Raw genomic sequence first — 22,985 nt, 5'->3', positions numbered from 1 at the left:
TCATCTCCTACATTATAAACCTTTAAAATCTATTTTATTGTATATCTCTTAAATCTTTTTTTTTTAGTGTTGGACTACACTACATCAGTGGCGGGCCGTGCATTTCACACCTAGGCCTTCAGTAGTGCTAGGTCTGAATCAATCCAACCCACAATTACTATTTTATGGCTATAATACTTTTATTGCAGCTACAGCCGTCACACAAAAAAGCATCAATACCCCCTGCAGAGGGTGATCAACGCAGTCCAAAAGATCATCAACTGCCCCCTACCCACATTGTCCATCCCTTCAACCTTCTGGCCTCTGTAAGGCACTACAGAGCTATAACAGCCAAGACAAACAGACTCAAGGTTAGTTTCTACTTATACTACTTATTTATTATGTCTACCACTTATTTATCTATTGCTATTTCATGATTATTTATATATAATTACCATTTAGTGATTTATTTATCACTATTAATTTAAAAGTATTCAATTCCATGGCCTGGAATAAAGGTGAGTTGATGTAAAATAAGTAAAAATGTTGTTCAATATTTGGTCAAATTAGTGTACTAACACATGCTGTTTTATAGCATAGAGAGGAAAGAAATCAAGACTATTTGACGTCATCTTCAAATGTGCACATTGACTTGGGAGGACAAACCACCTGATGGAGCGGGGTAAGTAAGCCACCATCTTTTCCACATCCAATATGGCGACACAATATGGGCGTGGTTAAATTAAGCAAATGCATGCATTCTCTCATTGATTAGCAACAGTGAAATAATGTTCTCAAAAGATTTCAGACTTATTTTTTTACTTTCAAAATGGTAAAATGAATAATAAATACTCAATTTTCCTGTATATTTTAACTTTTAAATTCTAAGTATAGCTCTCAAGGAATAGTGTTTAAAAATATGAATTGTTTATAGCTCTCTTCGTCAAAAAGATGCATTTTTTTATCACGCCACCAGGAGATTTTTAAGGAATCAATTGAGTCAAAAACACCAACAAATCTGTTAGTTTAATGCCAGGTTGAATTCACCATTGACAATTTTTTTAAGTTTGGGCCATAATTACAAAGGTAAGGCATGCGCATGTTCACAGATCCCAGTTCAGGTCACCAATACGAACCCCCCAAAATTTTTCACGCAGATTATAAACCACTTTACCCCTCCTCCTCCTCCATCTCCTCTTGATAAAATACCAATGAGTCATTAACACATACACGTATCCAACAACATTCTTCAGACAAAGACCAAAAAGTTGCTTTTATACCCCAAAAGTGTGCAAACCAAGCATTGCCTCACCACCAAAAATGAACAGAATAGAGTGCTATTTTTAATGTTTTCACACGGAAACAAAACAGAAACACTGCCGACATGCATCTGAGCTGGTGTAGACATACAAAAAATAAAATAAAATTTTAAAAAAAGACCAGCACGCCCGCCATTTTTAACTCTTCGCCCATCGAATCTCTGCATCTGCTTCCTGGTTGCTGGCCTCGATTGTAGTTGAAGTGTAGGTGAGGAAAAAAAGTGGAAATCACTTTTGGTGGTTGCGTTTAGAGGCTAAAAGCTCAACAAGTCTCTACTTGTCTTGTTCGACAACCTTTGTCTCGGTCATGTACTTGTCAATCAGGTGGAGGGGCACGCCGCGTTGCAAGAGTTCGTAGAAGGTGAACCCTCCTAAGGTTTGGGGGAGGGCGAGAAGAAACATTCATTATTAAAGGGGTATTTTAAAGGGAAGTGTACTTTGTCCCGATTCAGTTCTGCTTTGTATTTGGGAAATGGAAGCGATAAAATGGCCAACTCTATTCATAAACAGAAAAATGGAGGAGTAGGACCCAAATATTGAAGTTGCAAATCAATTGAATGATGCCATACAGTGCTACCGTATCATTTATGGTGAAAAAAAGGAAGAAAACTGTGCAATCGTCATTAGATAGTTTTTTTCGGACAGTTTCTCAAAAATCTCTCTCTGTCTGTATGTAGTACTGTATGTATTCTCTCCATTTCATTTTAAATGTGTTTTTTCAGTACAAACCAATGCTGGTTACTTACACAAGCCTTAAACATACAATTGCAGTTATATACATCTTCAATATGCTTATATGGGCCTTAAACATCAATTATAATACAAAAAATAGCACTGAATTAACTTTAATTTGAACAATTTCAACTTATGAACAATTTCAACTTATGAACAAATTCAACTTATGAACAATTTCAACTTATGAACAATTTCAACTTATGAACAATTTCAACTTATCAACAATTTCAACTTATCAACAATTTCAACTTATCAACAATTTCAACTTATGAACAAGCGCTCGGAACCTAATTCGTTCGTAAGTAGGGGAGCGACTGTAGTTTCACTTGATTTATTAAATGTTTGAAAAGGGAATAAATGCCACTTCATTCGAATTTTCAATATTTCTATAACAACCATTCCGAACCAAGTAGAACTGAATTGAGACACCATCTGATGCTTTGCACAAACACTTTTAAACCAAATTTTCATCCAACAGAGACGACTGTCCTTGTATTTAAAGACATTTTTAAAAAAACAAAACATTTTTTCATTGAATTTGACATACAATTTGCAAGCAATTTACTCACCTGGACTCATCTGCACACAACACTTAAGAGCGGCAATATGGCAACCAGTGAGAAATACAGAATAGATTTGTAAAGGAGTCCAGTTATGAGGATTCATGCAAATCCCATTACATTAAAATGGCCAAACTTCTTTCCAAGAGGGTGGTACTTCCTGCAAGGGGTCCCAACCAACAACTCAAAAGTTAAGAAGCAGGCTGACGGTGGGATGCATCATGAATGTCATAAGCTTCATATGACAGATCCATATGAAAGCTTACCTTATATGAGAACAAACATTCATAATTCTTGAGTTTGGACTGAGGGAGAAAGAAGAGAATAGGGGTTAACAAAAAAAGGTTTGCATGGTGTTATAGGTGTGTACCAAGGGGAGTGATTATTCAATTCATTTGATATGAGGAGTTAACAAGTGAAAGTGGCACTAGAGTTGGTAAAGAAAAAAATCCATACAAGTGAGGATGCTGGTGTCGTTATATGATTGCTTTTCAAATGGTAATGTTGGCAAATGTGTTATGGAAAAACATGGTGTTCTTTATATGCGATTTGGATTAGAAGGAAAAACAATGTCGGTCTGCTCTTTTTTTTTTTTTTAAATCAGATGCATTACGTGAAAATATGCGTGACCCGACGTTTGGTCACCGGTCTTATGGTCCCTTTTGGTTGCCGGTCAAATGGTGACAGAGAGTAAGTACTGTTGAAACCAGCTCTCAAAATTATATTCATGAGAGAGAGTTTAATATCTAAGTACTGTTTAATATATAGGTACTGTTTAATATCTAAGAGAGAGTTTAATATCTAAGTACTGTTTAATATCTAAGTACTGTTTAATATCTAAGTACTGTTTAATATCTAAGTACTGTTTAATATCTAAGTACTGTTTAATATCTAAGTACTGTTTAATATCTAAGTACTGTTTAATATCTAAGTACTGTTTAATATCTAAGTACTGTTTAATATCTAAGTACTGTTTATTATCTATCGATCTAAGTACTGTTTATTATCTATCGATCTAAGTACTGTTTAATATCTAAGTACTGTTTAATATTTAAGTACTGTTTATTATCTATCGATCTAAGTACTGTTTAATATCTAAGTGCTATTTAATACCTAAGTACTGTTTAATATCTAACTACTGTTTAATATTTAAGTACTGTTTATTATCTAAGTATTGTTTAATATCTAAGTACTGTTTAATACTTAAGTACTCCATTTGACCGGCGACCAAATGTCCGAGCACCAAAAATATGTAGATGGCAGGGACGATTTTAAAACAACTTAAGGGAATGGCTGTCCGAATGTATGGCGATTGTAAACTTTCAAATGGTTAATTATTCTAAGGACAGATACTTACATGTCCTGACACGCTAGTCCTTTGGATTTTCTTTAACACACATTTCACTACTTGGAAGTGGTGCCAGGCAACAGCCACGGCTATCTGCTCTGGGACTACACTTACCTTTGACCTCCAGTTTACACTCCACCTGGGCTTCCCCCAAGTCGTTGATAGCCTTGCAGGTGTACATGCCGCCATCATAAGGGCTGGGTTTCCTGATTTCCAGCGTGCACACGCCCTGGTTGCTGAACATGCGATAGCGCGGATCTTCGCCAATAATTATCTTGTTTTTCATCCAGGTCACTTTAGCCTGAGGGAAAAAAAACGGCTTCCAGTTGAGCCTTTGAGTTTTGATGAGCTGTTGACTCGAAGTTCCTACCTTGGGGTGCGCACGAACGCTACAATTGAGGGTGGTGTTATATCCAGCGATTCCAAACGTATTGATAAGCGGTTGTGTGAACTTGGGAGCCTCGTTGAAGTCGTGGTCGTTGTGCTCGATGAGTTTCATCTTCATGTCTGCCAGGGAAAAGGTATGGTTGTTATGTGGGATACCCAGTGTTGTCACCTGGAAACATGTCAATGTGCACAGTGAATCTTTCTTGGTTGAAAATAGTACCTTCTTTGACGATCAAGGCACTTTTTTTGGTTTGGGTAGCCGACTCGCTAAGTCCACACATGTTCTCTGAAAAAACCCTGAAGTAGTACTCATTCCCGACCACCAATTCCGTGATGGCGATGGAGTTGCGATGGTAGTGCTCAATGCAGGTGTACCATTCCTATGTTAAGTACAAGAAACAGTACAAATGAGTAAACTTGATAGACTTGGCGAATTTCCACCATTTAGTTTATTTACCATTGTCTTCTTGTCTGCCTTTTGAATGGTGTAGCCGGTTATAGCCGCATTGCCGTTATCTCTTGGGGGTGTCCAGGACAGGGAAACATTTTCACCCCAGACATCTTCGATGGTCACCATTTGCGGAGGTCCAGGCAGGTCTGATGGAATTTAAATGGTGGAAAAAAGATAAGATTGGGTCTGGAAAGAGTTCCTTATGCCATTCATTCTCTTACCTATGACCTGTATGTCCATTTCGGCTGAATCCACATGGCTTTCCACCTGTACCTGCATGTGGTACTTCCCAGAGTGGCTACGTTCGGCTTTTCGGATAAAAATGATGCTGTCGGTGTCTGTATTACGGACGCTGACGAGGGCCGGATCTATGGGTTGACCATCCTTCAGCCAGGTGACCTTTGGCCTAGGTTTGCCCTATATTAGGAGAATTTTGATTAAAGACGCTGAAGAAAAAATGGAGTAGAATGGTGGTGGTTTACCATGAATGGCACCACCAGGTTGACTGCTTCTCCAACTCGTTTGGTGTAAGTCTGCTTCAGGTGACGGGGGACACGGATCTTAGGTGGTTCTTAACATGTGTATGACATCATTCAAGACATGATTAGTATCTTTCAAAGGGAAACTTTCATTTTGAAGTTTTTCTTTACCCGTGTATTACAGTGTTCCCTCGGTTATCGTGGTTAATAGGGACCGGGACAACCCGCAATAAGTGAATTTCCACTAAGTAGGGATTCCCCTTCAAAAATGCTTAATTTGAATTTAATTCCCAATTTTTTTTTAATTTTTGAATTTAAAAAAAATGTTGTTGTTTTTAAATTTTTACCCCCTGTATACAGTACACCTTATAGAATACGGATAGAGAGAGTGAAATTCATATTATAACAAAAAAAAACCTGTAAAATATGTTGTTTCAATGTAATATTTGTATTTTTTTTCCTAAAAAAAATCTGCGAAGTTCTGAGTCCGCAGTAGCTGAACCGCGAAGTAGCGAGGGAACACTGTATTTCCTTACCGATAACTTCCTTGACAAGTACTGCGTGCTGAGTTGTTCTGGGAGCGCTAGCTCCAGCAGCATTGACGGCCTTAACCCGAATGAAGATTTTACTCTCAGGTGTTAGGCCTTTAATTGTGTACTTGGTCTTGTCTATCAGTTCGGTGTTGGCCGGAATCCAATCCTCAGCTGTTGGTAAAGAAACATTGCTTATTTTTCCCCGTTGTAAACCCCAATGAGACGTTCTTGGGTAGTCTTTCTTTCTTACATCCTTCAAGACAGTACTCCACTAAATACCCGTCAAGTCCAGCAGCTCCGATTGTCTCCGGAGGGCGCCACTTGACGGTCACGGTGGTATCGGTAACGTCATCCACCACTAGCATTGTAGGCTCGCTAGTCACAGCTTGAAGAATGAAAAATAACACTCATCAGATTTTATTTTGTTCAAAAACAATAGCGGCACATAAACACTTTGAGCAAGGCGCCTCAATGTCTGCAAACCCATGCTCTCTGGATTTTATCTTCTAAACCTATAATCCGCAGATGGTTTGGCAGTCATTATAAAGTCATATTTAATATCTTCTGAAGAGCCTATGTAGCCTATGCTAGTCTTAGCTAAATGTTTTGGATGGTGGTGAAACGGGACGCAACAGCTGTGGGTCTGAGCTTCCAAGGGCATATTACGTACTTAATAATCAACCTGAACTCAGAGCAAAAAATAAATACATAAAATGACAACAGCTCTACTAAGCCGCATTACACACTGATGACTGTATTGTTTTCAAATTAGGTACTTCACAGTCTGTGCCAGGAAAGTCGATATCCATTGCCATGGTAGACATTTTTTAGGGATTATTTGAATGACTTACCAAGGGGGGTAAAGGCTTTAGATGGTTCACTAGGTTTGGACACTCCGATTGCATTGATTGCGAATATCCGTACTTCATAAGGTACACCTTCGATCATCTTCTTAGGCTCATAGGTTGTCTCTTTGATTAGGTCGAAATTAATTCTCATCCATCTTGAACTCTGTTTCTTTTTTCTTTCAATGTAGTAGCCTTTGGAGAACACAGGGCTTAGTTTTTTGCTAAATAGTCAAGCTTAAAGGTTGGGATTCAAGAATTACCTAAGATTGGTGAACCACCGTCATATTTGGGTGGCTCCCATGTCATGGAGCACCAATCACCTCCAATTACAGGGACCAATGGAGCATCTGGAGAATCAGGGATGTCTAGAGATTGGGAAAACAAGGTGAAATTTGGAAGATAAAAGGAATTCAACATACAGATGCTCCCCTACTTACGAACAAGTTAGGTCGTGAGCGCTTGTTCATAACTTGAAAGTGTTCATAAGTTGAAATTGTTCAAATTGAAGTTGATTCAGTGCTATATTTTGTATTATCATTGATGTTTAAGGCCTATAGAAGTATATTAAAGGTTTATATAAGTGCATTTGTATGTTTAAGGATTGTATAAGTAACCAGCATTGGTTTGTACTGAAAAAAAACATGTAATAGAATGTAGAGAATACATACAGTACTAGTGGCGTAAAGAAGCACTACTCAGAAAAAGGTGTGCAATACAAAATCGAACTCATCAGCATTTTTCGGCATAAACGCAATTTGCAGAAATGTTCGTATGTACCGTTTGTTCGTAAGTTGAAAGTTCGTAAGTAGGGGAGCGTCTATATATTTCTTATTTGATCTCTTACCTACGACCTTCAGTTTGATACTTGCCGATGCCTCACCGGCCTCATTTTGAAGGACTAGCTTATAATTGCCCGTGTCTTCACGCTCAGTGATTTCGATGGTCAGGGTAGTCTGGTCAACATATGTTTCAGCTCGGACACGATTTCCGGACTCCAAAATGACCTGCGACATATATGCGGATGACCAAAGGGGTTCAAACTTTCCCAAGTATACTCTTTTACCCAAAGTGGACACAAAAGTTGGACACTAACCCTTTCGCCTTTCATCCACACCACTTTGGGGGCCGGTTCTCCACTTATTGGGATCTCCAAGCGCATTTTGTTTCCGGCAGTGACTGTCACAGTGTTGTCGACAAAGTTCAAGCCCTCCAAGTGAACCTTTGGTGGATCTAAAGAAAAAGTACATAAAATGCTTGGCCATTTTCCGGCGTCACCGGACGTTTAGTCGTGCAGACGTCTGGTCACCCGAACGTTTGGTCGCCAGGACATTTGGTCGCCTGGACATTTGGTCCCCGGTCTTTTGGTCGCCAATCAAATGGTGACAGAGAGTAAGTACTGTTGAAAACAGCTCTCAACAAGAGTTTAATATCTAAATATCTACTGTTGATTCGTAAGAGAGACAGTTTAATATCTTTAAGTACTGTTTAATATCTAAGTACTGTTGAAACCAGCTCTCAAAATTATATTCATGAGAGTTTAATATCTAAATATCTACTGTTGATTCATGAGAGAGAGAGTTTAATATCTAAATTTAGATTTTAAACTCTCATGAATATAATTATGCAACCAAAAGACTGGCGACCAAACGTCCGAGCACCTTTTCCGGTTGTGTAAAATGTAAACTCCCTGTACCTTATTTGAACATACATACCTATGACATGAATCTTGGCAGAAAGACTATGTGAGTACCCTTCAGGTACAAAAGTGTAGTCTCCTGAATCGTGAAGGGAGCTCGTTTCAATTGAAAGCTCGTGAACTCTGGAAAAAAAACAAACATGATTCAACACAAATAGTCTTTTATTTTATTTTTTACAAGTCTGGCAATTAGGTTATACCTATTTTTATGTGTGATGCTGATACGGTCATTGGGTTGGATCAACTGTCCATTCCTGTACCATCGCCCGGGGACGTTACCCGGAGATATTTCACACTGTAGCTTTAAGGGCTTGCCTAGCATCACTTTTGTATCCTGCAAGTCCTGATGGATCTTCAGTGGTTTCACTAATTTGCCAAAGGAAGTTCAAGTCATAGATTAAGAACGGAATATTCAGTAAAAACAGATTGAAGACGCAACAGTGTTTACGTACAGTCAACCTGTACGTGAGCTTCGGATGAACCACCAGAAGCCATGATGGAGTAAGTCCCGGTATCTTCCAGGGAAGCATCATCAATTACAAGATAGTGTTTGTTTCCCTCGCATTTTACTCGATATCTGGATCGAACCCCTGTTGGAATCTCAACGCCGTTCTTCATCCTGAGAAAATGATCATTAGGTTGTGGTTTAAAGAAAAGGACATTTCTCCATAAACTGGGTTTTGCACCTCCGTCTTACCATTTGACTGGTGCACCTTCTTCTGTGACCTCACACATCAGTTCGATCCGTTCATTCACCGTGGTTGTCACGGGTTCAATTCCTTTAACGATCTTCACTGGCAATTCTGTAGTCAAGAGAGTACTCTAGTAAAACGACTAGCAAAGGTGTAGATAGAATATTTGTATCTGGCACCTTTGACAAAAAGCTCCGTGGAGCACTTCTCGTCTCCTGCCGCCACGGAATACGCCGAATCATCGTTCATGGCACAGTTGTTGATGACCAGGATCCTTTGTGTACCCTTGTGCTCAAATATGTACCTAAATATGAGTGATTAGTTAACTTGAGAGAACTATTTTGTACCTATTTATTCATTTTCCAAATCATCTTTGAACCGTGACTGGACCCTTGGTCGCTGGTCTTTTGGTCGCCGGTCAAATGTACTTAAATATTAAACAGTATTTCGATATTAAACAGTACTTAGATATTAAACAGTACTTAGATATTAAACAGTACTTAGATAATAAACTCTCTCTCTTAGATATTAAACTCTCTTAAATATTGAATTCTCTCTCATGAATATACTTTTGAGAGCTGGTTTCAACAGTACTTAGATATTAAACAGTACTTAGATATTAAACAGTACTTAGATATTAAACAGTACTTAGATATTAAACAGTACTTAGATGTTAAACAGTACTTGGATAATAAACAGTACTTGGATAATAACAGTACTTAGATATTAAACAGTACTTAAATATTAAATAATACTTCGATTTTAAACAGTACTTAAATATTAAATAATACTTCGATTTTAAACAGTACTTAGATATTAAACAGTACTTAGATATTAAACAGTACTTCGATATTAAACAGTACTTCGATATTAAACAGTACTTCGATATTAAACAGTACTTCGATATTAAATTCTCTCTCTTAGATATTAAACTCTCTCTATTAGATATTAAACTCTATCTCATGAATATATTTTTGAGAGCTGGTTTCAACAGTAAACTCTGTCACCATTTGACCGGCGACCAAACGTCCAAGCACCTCTTTTAACAGTAGAGAAGTTTCTAATCAAGTCTAGACCATACAACATGCGTGTTTAATCAGACCACAGTTCCTTCTGCCATACTAGACTATGAAATAGCAGGCTAGGCGAATCAACTTACTTCCTTTGACTTAAGGTCAGCGGCAGAGTCAGAGCAGGGCCATAGTGAACGAAGACATTAGGGCAGACGGGAAGGCGCATCACAACATGACAAAAAGACACGGACACATACAGACATGGACAGAGAGACATCATGCCTGTGGCGAGTAGTCAACAAAGACAGCAGGAAGTCCTGGTGAGGAAACCAGAACACAGCAATAACCTCCCAAATGGCTTTAGCTTGGCATGGCCTTGACATTTGGAATGGCTTTGACACTGATTTCAAAAGAGTCTGGCAGTGTAAAAGCCATTTAGGATGACACCCTGAAATGAACTCATCTTCCCAAGTGTCAAAAAGCCGCGCTCGGTTAAAGACCTGTACGAGAGTTACCACCCTTTCCTGTACAAACGCGTACAAAGAGCAATTAAACACAGCAGTTTATCACTCAAATGTAGCTCTGGAGTAAACTTACATGAGCCACATTGAAGTCGAGAAAATGTTGGCAAGACAATATAGACCAGGGATGGGCAAACTTCGGCCTGCGGGCCACATTCGGCCCGCCGACGTTGTCCAAATATATTTTTTTCCTTTTTCCCCAAGATGGCCAGTGGCAGTAGCTCTGTCCACTCTTATAGTTTTTTTGTGTTTTACAGCCCCTCTATCTTTTTTTTAAATGACATTTTAATATTTCTTAATGCATTCCTTTTTACTTTACTTTGTACTTTATATTCTTTACTTTGTACTTTATATTTTTTACTTTGTACTTTATATTTTTTACTTTGTATTTTATATTTTTTACTTTGTACTTTATATTTTTTACTTTGTACTTTATATTTTTTACTTTAGTTTGTATTTTATACTTTTCACTTTAGTTTGTATTTTTTACTTTTTACTTTACGTTGTACTTTATACTTTTTTCTTTACGTTGTACTTTGTGCTTTTTACTTTACTTTCTACATTATACTTTTTACTTTACTTTGTACTATATACTTTTTACTTTTCTTTGTACTTTATACTTTTTATTTTACTTTGTACTTTTTACTTTGTACTTTTTAATTTTTACTTTACTTTGTACTTTATACTTTACTCTGTACTTTATACTTTTTCACTTTACTTTGTACCTTATACTTTTTACTTTACTTTGTACTTTATACTTTTTACTTTGTACTTCATACTTTTTACTTTACCTTGTACTTCATACTTTTTACTTTAATGATGAGTGATGAGTATGTTAATACTTTAGTCCTTTTTTCTGTCAATTTTTTAAAGTCAATGTGGCCCCCAGACCCAAAAGTTTGCCCACCCTGACATAGACACTATCAACTATACAGACCCTTTCCACAAATGAATGGCATTGTATGAAATGCGCTTCATTTGTGTGTAAATAACAAACAACATTCAGGATACACAACTAGTGACATGCACACATACTTGGGACTTGGACGGATCTCATGTCCATTTTTGTACCACTTTAGGTCAACCGTGGGGTCAGTCAAATCCACAATTAGGCGGATTTTGCCACCTTTATCCACTTGATACGCAGGATCCAACTTCTTTGCAAAAGCTGAGGAAAACGGTGCATTTATGTCAGTTGAGTACTCTCTAGTATTTGAAAGGTCAGGTTAAAGTCCTTACCTTCACTTTTCTTCTCCTCTTTGGGAATTTTCTTCATTCTACGCAACAATCCTCTCAGATCTGTAATACCGTACATGAAGGCAATCTTCTCGTATTGATCTGGACGGGCTTTCTTGAGGATTTCCCATACGTCCACTTCGGGAGTTTCGTCTTGTTGTTTATGTTCTCTGGCGGTGTTGGATAGTGTGTAAGGGCAGGAATTATCAGATGTTTTTTTACAACATCTCTGGAATAACTCGGAACTCCAACAGTAAATTCTTTACAGTACAACTACCTCCATTTCCTCAAGACATGACACACAATGAGATGGGCTTTATATGTGTACAGGAATGTTTGAAAAGTCCTTCAATAGGCCAAATCCTGAACAACATTAGATGAAAAACTGTCATTCTAAACTGGGATATTTTGTTTCTTTTGACTTTTTCCATCTAAGCCCATCTCTTTGCTTGGTACGCATTCCATCGATTCCATTCCAGGATGCTTTTGTATGAAGTTAGAATCAAGTTGGGTATCCGATTAAATTGTCAATTCCTGGTTAGTTAACTCTTTGTTCTTAAGTGAGGTCTGTGTCAGTACAACATCCAGTTAAAAAACCTGTCTTTCATTGACATTTTTTTGTCAAAATGTCTATCAGTTAGCATAGAATATTCCATTCTGTACACCTTTTGTTTATTTCCAGGCAATTATACGGAACGCCGAAATAAACAAGGCTGCGTTTGCCTTTTATTTCTCACTTGAAATAGAATGACAACGTAGAGATAACACTATTTTCCTCGCATCATTTCTCCAGGGCTTCCTCTGCGTCTTTAACGATGCAAAACATGACTCCGACTGTGTTTCCATCATTGCCGACTGCCAGTAGGAGCCAATCAGAATGCTGCTTCCAAAATGAAGTGTTACCAAACTACAGTACGCCAACACACTTTGTTCGTCCAATTGGGGAGCCCCCTTAACATGCTGAGGACCCTAAAACACTACGGTACTCACCCTCGGTAAGATCTAATGCTTTTAATTTCTAGGGTTTTCCTTCTACTAACCTTTGATTTCTGAATATGTAGGGGAGAAGAAGAGACAAGCCCAAAATAAATGGATCATTTATATGGCTGTGTCTACTTTAGCTTTAGCTTCTATACGCACTTTTGGTCAACCAAGAGTAGCGTTCTAGACATAGGCTTGCCGTGAAAGAAGCACATGAAACCAATACTTGACAAATAAGGGTAACATCCACACAATTGGCAGGCATGTGGTTCTCACCTATGTTTAAGGAGAGCGCTAAAGTCAAGCTCCCCTGCATCTTCTTGGCCTTCAGTGCTGTTGTTAACAAGGAAAGATTAATTTTCATGAGAAAACAATGATAAAAAAGCAACCCAAAGCCAATGCATAACAATCAGTGTATTAGCTTGGGGGAGACTAACAATTGATTGAGGCTTACACAAAAACTTTGCTTTTGAAACAAAGCTATTTGTGTAAGTTTATATACATTGGCTTGCTTTGTATTGCTTTCACATTGTTTAAGGGGAGTGATGTCTTGTATCAGAGTTCTTGGCCTTTAATTGGGTAAAGGCACTTTTAAGTTGGTGGGATTATTATCATAGTACCTTTTCGTGTTGTATACTGAACACACACATGAAAATACTACCGTGTATCCTTGTATTACCTTCTTTTAAAAGCGGATCGAATATCAATACTTTGCGATCCCCCAGCTTCTGGAAGACAGGGGTGGATGCTCACAGTAATATATTCTTTGTTAGCGTGCCTTACCGTGAAGGCCAGTTTGGCGTGCTTACCGACCTTTCACTTCCAGGTCGAAGGAACAGCTATCAAACTTGTCCTTGAGGCTGACTTCGCACCTGTAGTTGCCTGCATAGTTCTCCTTAGCCTTGATGATTTGCATCTCAAACGTATGGACCTGCTCGGATAGATGTATTTGTCTAGCTTGCTCACCAAAGTGCTAGCTTTGTCTGCCAGATCGTCATGGCATGGTCTTACCTTGGTATTGCGGTCAAAGGTCTCTTTAAGCTGCAAGTGCTTCCCTGTTTTGCTGGCCAAGTCCATCCATTTTCCCTTAAACCACTTGACGGTGGGTTTGCGGAGTAGGTCTTTAGCCTCCACTTTTGCCACAAAGGTGATATCGCCACCTTTAAATGACAAACTCTATTGGTGACATTGTTTTCCTTGTGGGGTAGACCTGGTTTTACAATTGTTTGTTAAGATAGTGGAATGTAGGATAGGTCAACTAGCTGGCCTTGCAATTATTTGCTCGCCTGACTAAGTGTAACATAGGCTGGCTAACAGCTTTTGCAATTGTTTCCTTGTATTGTGGCTATAAAAATATATAAAAATATCGTGTTTGCATACAACTTAAACCTGATAATGTCTAACCATATTAGCCTAAAGTTTTGTTTACATAAACTCCTGTCCTAGATCACTGTCTTAGAAATATTACCCTGTGTTCCTATATAAAGACTGACCTAGTGTTCATTCAGAGAGAATTGCGAGGAAGACAGGCCGTATTTAAATTGATCTCAATCTTTCTTAACTTGCTCCTAAAGTTGTATTTTCAGACCTATCATCCCTGATATGCAATTTCCATTGGCTTCTTGTCCCAGGATTCTGGGAAAGACCGTTTAGACGGGAGAATACTTGACTCAAAGTCAACAAATGTGTTTTACATCTTAGCTGAAAGGTATTTGCGAGAATCTTTGAATGTTAGCTGTTTTGTTGTCTTGGTTTGTTCGGCTTACCCACGGTCACCGTGCCGCTAACGGGTTTTAGCGTTAGCAGGGTTGAGGTGGGGGTCTCGATAGGCTTGTCCACTTCCTCCGTGGGCTGGGACTCACCCAAAGACCACACTGGTTTACATTGAGAACAAAACAATACACAAATGTTATTGTTTTAAAAAGAAGAAAACAACCGTTTTTAATCCCCAACTTCCCAAAACCTTACAAATTCTCTTATAATATCACCGTTTTTCTTTGTAGACAGACAGAAAGACGCAAAACTGGACACATTCGCTCCCTTTCAGCAGCAGAGCAGTTGAAGCCACATTGAAAGCATGAAGTAGAAATGCAGAAACACAAAACTTACTTTCCATGATGTCCAACAAGGATGTCAAGAGGAGCTAAATCTGATAGAAACTACTATTCTCGATTCCCTAACGCGCATGAAATGATTAACATTATCTCGTGACTGTATCTACCGCTCAATTACCTGAATCTTTTCTCCCCATGGATGTAACAGGGATGCTATCATCTAAATAAAGACAAAGAGAAGTTTATAGCATATTGCGACAGGCACACGCCAACCCAAACAAACGTCAAGCGATTAGTTCTTAACAGGGAGTACCTACAATGGATTCTATTTGGTGTTTAAAGGGAAATAATCAGAAGTCGACATTTAATCTGGAGTTAACATGTTAATTTGTTAAAAAGGAGACATCCCCAAATTCTCTGTTGTACTACCAAAAGTCGTCCAAACACACTGTTCTACTCTCTAATTTTTAATTGTAGTAATTTAGGGAAAGGGCGACTGTATCAGTCAGAAACGTTGTCATGGGACTGAACAGAAGTTCTTACTAGGCAGCTCAATTGACAGTTTCTTGAGTGTATTGGCTTCCTCTGCGAAAAAAAGCACAGTCATCACATTATAAAGGGGAGGCTCAAAAATACTGCTTTCTACTCCCAATGTCCATCCTTTAAAAAAACGCCAGTCCTTCAACGTGACACATCAGTAGAAAAGTGCAAAGAATTCGCACCATGTACGGCTACCCATAGCATCCACAGTATGAATATTATAACATACATGTGGAGTACAATGTTTCCTCTAATTTTTCATTGGTTTGGGTAGAAAGACAACCTCCCTGAGCGCATTGAGTACCAATCATCATTGCTCGCTATGGGCACACCAGTATAATACTTGCCATAAGCAGGTGTATGTCAATTTTCCATCAAATTTTTCATGTAAAACATGCTGTAAAACACGAAAAACATAAGATTGGACAGAGCTACTACCACTGGCTGCCGCGTAAATGGCGCCATCGTGGGGAAAGGGGTAAAAAATAAGTTTGGATTTTATTTACTGCACGCCATATGATTGCTGCTGCGCAGAGAAGACGAAAGTAGTGCGCAATTGCGCAAGTGCGCAGCTTAGATTGTACATTGGTGGAGTACCAATGTCGGTAGCATCACTGCCTTTATTGATGCTATGCTGTCATACACACTTACTGTTACTACATGTTGGAATGTGTTCCACTGGGAGTCTTAAGTGCAAAGACAGAGGTCATGCTCACATTGGACTTTATCCAAGTAAGTCCCAACCACTTGGGGAAATGTTACTGTGGCTTAGCTTAATGTATGTACGGATAGCGCAGTTATCATCATCATATATAATGGCTGTTTTGGCTACCAACCTCCAGAAGACAATGGAGCCTGACTAGTCGATGCAGTGGTGGCGTCGTCATCTGTAATAAAGGTTTTTGTTGAGAAATAGCCCTAATTTGCTAGTGCAAATTCTGGTTGGCTGGATAGACAAGCTCAACAAAGGCCTCAAGCAATGAGCAAATCGTGGATGGTCAAAATCGGCGGGTGGCAAAGGCGTGCAACAATGGCTTCCAAAAAAGCAGGTTTTGAGTTTAATGCGTATGCGTTTTTGCATCTTTACAAAAAGAGTTGAGGTTTTTCCTGGTTTTGCTGTATATAGGCACCCACTTTGTCTTGGTGATAATTGTTATATGTGATAATTTCCTTTTTGAGACGTACGATAAACTATATTGAAGTCGGATAGTATTAAAAACACTGCAGATCTGTTCAGACGTTTTTCTGTTCTTGGACAACCTATTGACTTAACTTACTGTTGTATATATTTTGACATTTCTGCTTTGTTTCTATTCTACACCTACCTTTTCACTTCTACCTCCCAAATTTTACTCTCCTCCATCCTAATTCCTCTTCAACTTCTAGTTAAACATTGCAAAAATGTCTTAAAGGTGAAAAGCAGCAAGCCACAAAACAAGTGCAAGGCAGAGCAGGATGATAGGAACCACAAAACTCAATTGTACCTCGTCCATAATGAAGTTATAGACTTTGTAAAGTGTCAATTAAAGATAGAATTCTGGTTATGGCACAGCCCAAACCAACACGTCAGTGTGCGTGGAGGGAGGTGGATTATGATAGGTGGAGGCGTGGCCAACGTTTACCCACCTGGGGGTGGAGAGACCTCCAAGGAAATGGCAGGTTGGAGTGGGGGACGCTTACCGTCTGGTGCGACACTTTCTGAACATAATGTGACACAGATATAAAGCGCTGGATGGATTTGGATGAGCACAAAGCTTTTCAAAGCATTTGTCACGCCGCTCTCTCTCTCTCACACTCGTATACACAAAAATCCACACATTAATGCATACTGGCGGACGCACAATGATATTTTTGACGTTGCATTCTCACAAGACAAACACCAACAATGTCATTTCTTGCTAATGAATATCCATGTGTTGATTGGGATTATTGGTGCGCTCGGACGTTTGGTCGATGGTTAAACCAGCTCTCAAAATTATATTCATGAGAGAAAGTTTAATATCTAAGAGAGAGAGAGTTTAATATATAAGTACTGTTTAATATTTAAGTACAGTTTAGTATCTAAGTACTGTTTGATATCTAAGTACTGTTTAGTATCTAAGTACTGTTTAGTATCTAAGTACTGTTTAACATCTAAGTACTGTTTAACATCTAAGTACTGTTTAATATCTAAGTACTGTTTAATATCTAAGTACTGTTTAACATCTAAGTACTGTTTAACATCTAAGTACTGTTTAATATCTAAGTACTGTTTAACATCTAAGTACTGTTTAACATCTAAGTACTGTTTAACATCTAAGTACTGTTTAATATTTAAGTACTGTTAAAAAACGAAGTACTATTTAGCAACTAAGTACTGTTTAACAACTAAGTACTGTTTAACAACTAAGTACTGTTTAATATTTAAGTACTGTTTAACAACTAAGTACTGTTTCACAACTAAGTACTGTTTAACAACTAAGTACTGTTTCACAACTAAGTACTGTTTAACAACTAAGTACTGTTTAACAACTAAGTACTGTTTAACAACTAAGTACTGTTTAACATCTAAGTACATTTGACCGGCGACCAAAAGACCGGCGACCAAACGTCCATTCAAGGATTATTGATCGTCAAAAGTCGTTAGTTTTGCTAATTAACTACAATCTAATACCAGTATACTTAAAACAGTAAGTGTAATCACAGTCTTCCATTTGAGCCACTGCTGTATTCATTCTGCAAAAGTCCCGGCCGGTGGGGGTATTTTTAGGGGGCCTTTTTCGGACAACTTCTCCCAGCCCGAGCCTCAAGATGCTGTGGCTCCAAGGTCAAATCTCAGCGCCAGCGAAAAGCTAGCCACTCGTTGCCCACCCACCCACAATCCACTTGCCCCCTCGTGGGGCGGCCCAACGCGTCAGCTGAAACAACAGTTAGGGATCAGCTGCCGAGCGACAGGAATGTCAGAGATGCTGACAGCTCGCAGCACGTCCATGTTGTCTTGAAGGATCAACCTTCTTATGGTTTGGGATCTTCTCTTGGGGGAGACAGAAAGAAAAGACGCAGAGGGCTCATTACTCTCCCTCAACACTCAAATCGGGTCAAAAAATTGATGTTTTCAGTGGTCTGGTTGAACTTTTGCAGAATAATATTCTATTTAAAAGAATAGTCCGTTTTCAGCAGTGGCCAAATGGGTCGAAATGTGATAGTTGGTTACATTTCTGTTCCATTCAAGCTTTGTTGAACAATGGAACATGGAGTTAGACTAGGGGTGGGCAAACTTTTTGGCCCGGGGGGGCCCCACATTGACTTTAAAAATGTGAGAGATGGGCCGGGTCAGGACAAGATAGGATACATATAAAAAAAAAAGTGCATCCGTTAAGAGTACAGATGAAACATAATCAGAAAAAATGGACGAAAGTGTATTAACATACTCATCAATCATTATTAAAGTAAAAATATAAAGTCCAAAGTAAAGTAAAAAGTATAAAGTAAAAAGTATAAAGTAAAAAGTATAAAGTAAAAAGTATAAAGTAAAAAGTATAAAGTAAAAAGTATAAAGTATAAAGTAAAAAGTATAAAGTACAAAGTAAAGAAACAAGTATAAAGTACAAAGTAAAGTATAAAGTACAAAATAAAGTATAAAGTACAAAGTCAAGTATAAAGTACAAAGTCAAGTATAAAGTACAAAGTCAAGTATAAAGTACAAAGTCAAGTATAAAGTACAAAGTAAAGTAAAAAGTATAAAGTACAAAGAGAGCTTTGTTAAATACTCACCTTCCGGTTGGCCATTTGGTGTCTCATCTAAAGGGAGAAAAGAAAGGAGACATTTATGACAAAATAGTTCTTGACTTTTATTTTGTTAATAGATTAGAATTTTGTTAATGAAAAACCATGCCTAGGACACAAAATGTACTGTTTACGGATGCACTTTTTTATATGTATCGTATCTTGTGCTGACCCATCTGTCACATTTTTAAAGTCAATGTGGTCCCCCCCAGGTTCAAAAGTTTGCCCACCCCTGTGCTAGGGGATGTTAATTTGCAACCTGACGCTACAGTGGGTGTTTATGGAGTAAAATAAACACCTGCAAAGTGATAACTGCCACAAAATATATAACCATTGGAGGCTTGTCAATTGGTGCAGTGCAAATATTGGGCACACCCAGTACTTGAATGCAGTCAGAAATCAGACTCATTTCCTTCACATCCATTGACGATGTAGGGTACAGTATGATCACGTGTTCTCCCATTGCCGTCTCGGATGGTTATCCACAAATTTTGTTATGATTCCATCTCTGCATTCCACCACCTAAAATTAGCCATGACGCTCACTTCTAAACACTGCATGGCGGTACTATGACCGGCGACCTTAAGGGACCAAAAGACCGGCGACCAAACGTCCGGTCACGTCATGACCTGTCTTGATTTATGAAGCCGAGTCAATAAAGATTCTACCGAGTGGAGACAATGCTTAAAGCTTGACTTTAAGTGAAACCCAAGAGCAGGAAGCGCCAGGTCAGGACAGTAGTTGAAGGCGTCTGGCTTGGGGTCAAAGGGGTGGCTATTTCCCTTTTGAGTGATCTATAAAGTAGCTAAGGGTTGTCTGATCTCGTGCCTGACCAATGGGGGGAGGCGGAGGCTTGGGTGTCTGTCATTGGAGGGAGATGGCATGGAACAAGGCACAGGGCTTTACAGGGCGCTCATTCTGAACTATTCCAGGGACAAGAATCCTGGCCCCAAGAGATACTCTGGCGGCCCATCATCTCCAAAAGTGGGAGGGCTGTCCAAAAGAACAGCTGGTCGGACTCATTTGAAGAACAATACTTTTCGATGCACATTTACTGTACCCCTATGGGATGTTCGGCTATTTATGGCTAATGCGTGTCACTGACTGTCTCTGAGGAGATCAGTGGATGTTCACACTGAAGGAAAAACAAACAAAGAAGCCCTTGTACCCAATTCTCAATTTGGATAAAGCCTTTAATGGCTTCTCACGCAATCCAATCACATACCAAAAGTAGTCCTGGACAAAAAAAAATGGCCTGTTGTAATGGCTGCAAAAATTTGACTCTGCAAAAAAAACTATTTATAATTGACTCAACACTTGAGACAGAGTGTGTATTTGTAAAGTTTTTGGTTGCTAAGTCAGCTCATAGCATCCTTCATATAAAACATAGTGTATCATATCCCAATGGTATTTTGAGCAGAAATACTCCTTAGATGTGGATAGCAAGGTTTATTTAAAAGAAAAGTGGATTAAAGGTTTCTCAGCTATCAAACGGAGACTGTATTTCACATGTTTTCATGTCAAATGTCTAAAAAAAAGTTGATTTATTGTTCAAAAGGAGTATCTGATGAGCCTCAGAACTGCTAACGGAGACGGCAAGGGTAATACCAGCGCATAATGATAGACGGCTAGGGATTAAAGAGGAATGTTGATGGATGCGATTTTGCCGATGACAGATGTCTGAGCTCCAAAGATGGCGTGCTTAAATGAGGTGTCCAGTTTAATATGGACTTTGTCATTAATCATCTACCAGACAACTGCAACTCCTTGTAATAGTGATCCCAAATGTGGAGGTAATGGTTCCCTTACTAGCATCACTATTTGGTATCATGCTTCTTTTGGCCTTCCATACATGCAATTCTTGCATCCATCATGTCAAATACCAAGCAAAAACCAAACGACTCTTTTGCCCCGAACGGCTCATTGCCAGATAGAGTCACTCCACTCATCCTACCTTTCTTCTCAGGCTCTGGCATCTTGAGTCAAGACTTAAAAACGAGTGTCAGGCAGTGAAGGTAATGGCAACTTCCAGGCTGCTAGAGTTTGATGGGAGGGTCGCTGGGACGAGGCGTGGGGGAGCCCACCTGTGAGGATAGAGCCAGACAGCCTTTTGGTGCACTCGATGAGAGTGATGCAAAATGAGGAGGGCACGGGGATACGTTTTGGAGGTTTGGGCGAGGGGGAGGTGAGGAGAGGAGGAACGGCAACAGATCCAGAAGGGGTCAAGGCTTTCAGGCCTTATATAGATTGGGGGGCACGCTCCTCCTCTTCTTCTCTTGTGGAAAGTCCAGCTCGATCTGGCCTGCACTGAGCATCACTGTCTACAACCCATCAGCTGACATGGTGGGTGCTTGGACGTTTGGTCGCTGGTCTTTTGGTCGCCGGTCAAATAGTGACAGAGAGTTTACTGTTCAAACTAGCTCTCAAAATTATATTCATGAGAGAGAGTTTCATATCTAAGAGAGAGTTTAATATCTAAAAGAGATAGTTTAATATCTAAAAGAGATAGTTTAATATCTAAAAGAGATAGTTTAATATCTAAAAGAGATAGTTTAATATCTAAAAGAGATAGTTTAATATCTAAAAGAGATAGTTTAATACCTAAAAGAGATTGTTTAATATCTAAGTACTGTTAAAAAACTAACTACTGTTTAATATCTAAATACTGTTTAATATCTAAGTACTGTTTAAAATCTAAGTACTGTTTAATATGTAAGTACTGTTTAAAATCTAAGTACTGTTTAATATCTAAGTACTGTTTAAAATTAAGTACTATTTAATATCTAAGTACTGTTTAAAATCTAAGTACTGTCTAAGTACATTTGACCAGCGACCAAAAGACCAGGGACCAAAAGGCCAGGGGACCAAATGTCCAGTCACGGCTTGGATTGGAGGAAGGTACCAACAAGGCAAAATTCATCCACATTTCAAATTTTGAATCGCAGACGGTGTCCAAAACATTTGACTAGCCGAGATTTCCTCTGCTCCCCAGTAGCAGTTAACCATTGGCTCAAGAATCAAAGCAACCTTCTCTGCATTTGGTGTCATCACTCAAACCAAAATATTTGACTTTCTTAAACGTTCGGGTCGCTTTTCCCCACATGCACCACCTCAAAGGATCCTTTAGGGTGTTTTACTAAGGATTACTTTCCACGGTGGATTTAGAAATTATTTATAGCCAAAGGATGGCGTATGTAGGATGGACTCAAAATAAACTACAGTGCCAGGCTGACACGCCCCCTCCCCAGCACAAGAGCGGGGTCCTATTTGCGGCAATTGTAATTAATTCAACAGATTACCAAGCTAAATGTTTGGATGGACGCACACGCCAAGGCTTGAGGGAGGAGCCTCTATCAGACAAGCTGAAAAAGCAAAATCTCTCCGCCAGCTCACGTTTTTGAACTCGATGAAAGAAAAGTGGATTTACGGTAAAGGGAACATTTGAGATGACACGCTGCACCCTGACTCCGCATGCCAGGTATCAGTTTAATCTGGCGGGAATGCTGTCCTCCGACCACACAGAGATGCCTGTGCAATGGCTCTGTAGACTATACTTAGAATCCTGCAATAAACCTTGACATTTGACATGTGCATCTCACATGAAAAACAAAGAATGACGTCACCTAAAAGGGCTTTCACATACAAAAAAAAACATACTCAAGGGGTGTTACATGAACCAATGTTCATGAGACGCTTCCTCAGACAATGTTGCCTCTATTTTTTAGTTGGTCTGGGCAGAAAGACAAGCTCCCTGAGTGCAATGAGTACCAGTTTGAGTGACATCATCATTGCTCGCTATGGGCACACCAATATTACACCTGACATAAGGAGGTTCAAGTCAATGTTCC

General features: G+C 39.0%; 1 protein-coding gene across 3 annotated transcripts; it reads right to left on the bottom strand.

Annotated features, from left to right (window-relative positions):
* Nucleotides 1-986: 986 nt before the first annotated feature.
* Nucleotides 987-21,337, bottom strand: mybpc1 (myosin binding protein C1). 3 transcript variants are annotated; one of them, XR_013324663.1, is made up of 32 exons: nucleotides 21,092-21,337; nucleotides 19,126-19,152; nucleotides 16,999-17,070; nucleotides 15,376-15,417; nucleotides 15,011-15,052; nucleotides 14,545-14,652; nucleotides 13,790-13,938; nucleotides 13,592-13,709; nucleotides 13,458-13,506; nucleotides 13,055-13,111; nucleotides 11,801-11,967; nucleotides 11,597-11,729; nucleotides 9,207-9,331; nucleotides 9,033-9,138; nucleotides 8,788-8,954; nucleotides 8,536-8,701; nucleotides 8,352-8,458; nucleotides 7,733-7,869; nucleotides 7,484-7,643; nucleotides 6,900-7,004; nucleotides 6,643-6,831; nucleotides 6,042-6,176; nucleotides 5,795-5,962; nucleotides 5,262-5,350; nucleotides 5,001-5,196; nucleotides 4,786-4,925; nucleotides 4,549-4,708; nucleotides 4,312-4,448; nucleotides 4,056-4,242; nucleotides 2,860-2,898; nucleotides 2,603-2,753; nucleotides 987-1,669 (listed from the first exon to the last, which is right to left on the bottom strand). XR_013324663.1 is itself a non-coding variant. In XM_077709751.1 (31 exons), exons 1-30 carry the CDS (start codon nucleotides 21,111-21,113, stop codon nucleotides 2,879-2,881), a joined length of 3,480 nt encoding a protein of 1,159 aa, XP_077565877.1. In that variant the 5' UTR covers nucleotides 21,114-21,337; the 3' UTR covers nucleotides 987-1,669; nucleotides 2,860-2,878. The 3 variants fall into 3 exon arrangements, 2 of the variants coding, with proteins under 2 accessions (XP_077565877.1, XP_077565876.1); XM_077709751.1 differs by lacking the exon at nucleotides 2,603-2,753; XM_077709750.1 differs by lacking the exons at nucleotides 2,603-2,753; nucleotides 2,860-2,898.
* Nucleotides 21,338-22,985: the final 1,648 nt, after the last annotated feature.

Source organism: Stigmatopora nigra, chromosome 23, assembly GCF_051989575.1.
Source record: "Stigmatopora nigra isolate UIUO_SnigA chromosome 23, RoL_Snig_1.1, whole genome shotgun sequence".
Classification (NCBI taxonomy): domain Eukaryota; kingdom Metazoa; phylum Chordata; class Actinopteri; order Syngnathiformes; family Syngnathidae; genus Stigmatopora; species Stigmatopora nigra.
This window is presented reverse-complemented; position numbering and strand designations above follow the sequence as displayed.

Bases quoted from the DNA above. Each gene is read 5' to 3' on its own strand.
- mybpc1 (XM_077709750.1), bottom strand. From the start codon at position 21,113: ATGCCAGAGCCTGAGAAGAAAG. The intron at 15,418-16,998 runs GTGGGTAAACGT...TTTTTTTCGCAG, and splicing joins GGAGGTCTCTCCACCCCCAG to AGGAAGCCAATACACTCAAG. The intron at 5,197-5,261 runs GTAAACCACCAC...CTCCTAATATAG, and splicing joins ACCTGGTGGTGCCATTCATG to GGCAAACCTAGGCCAAAGGT.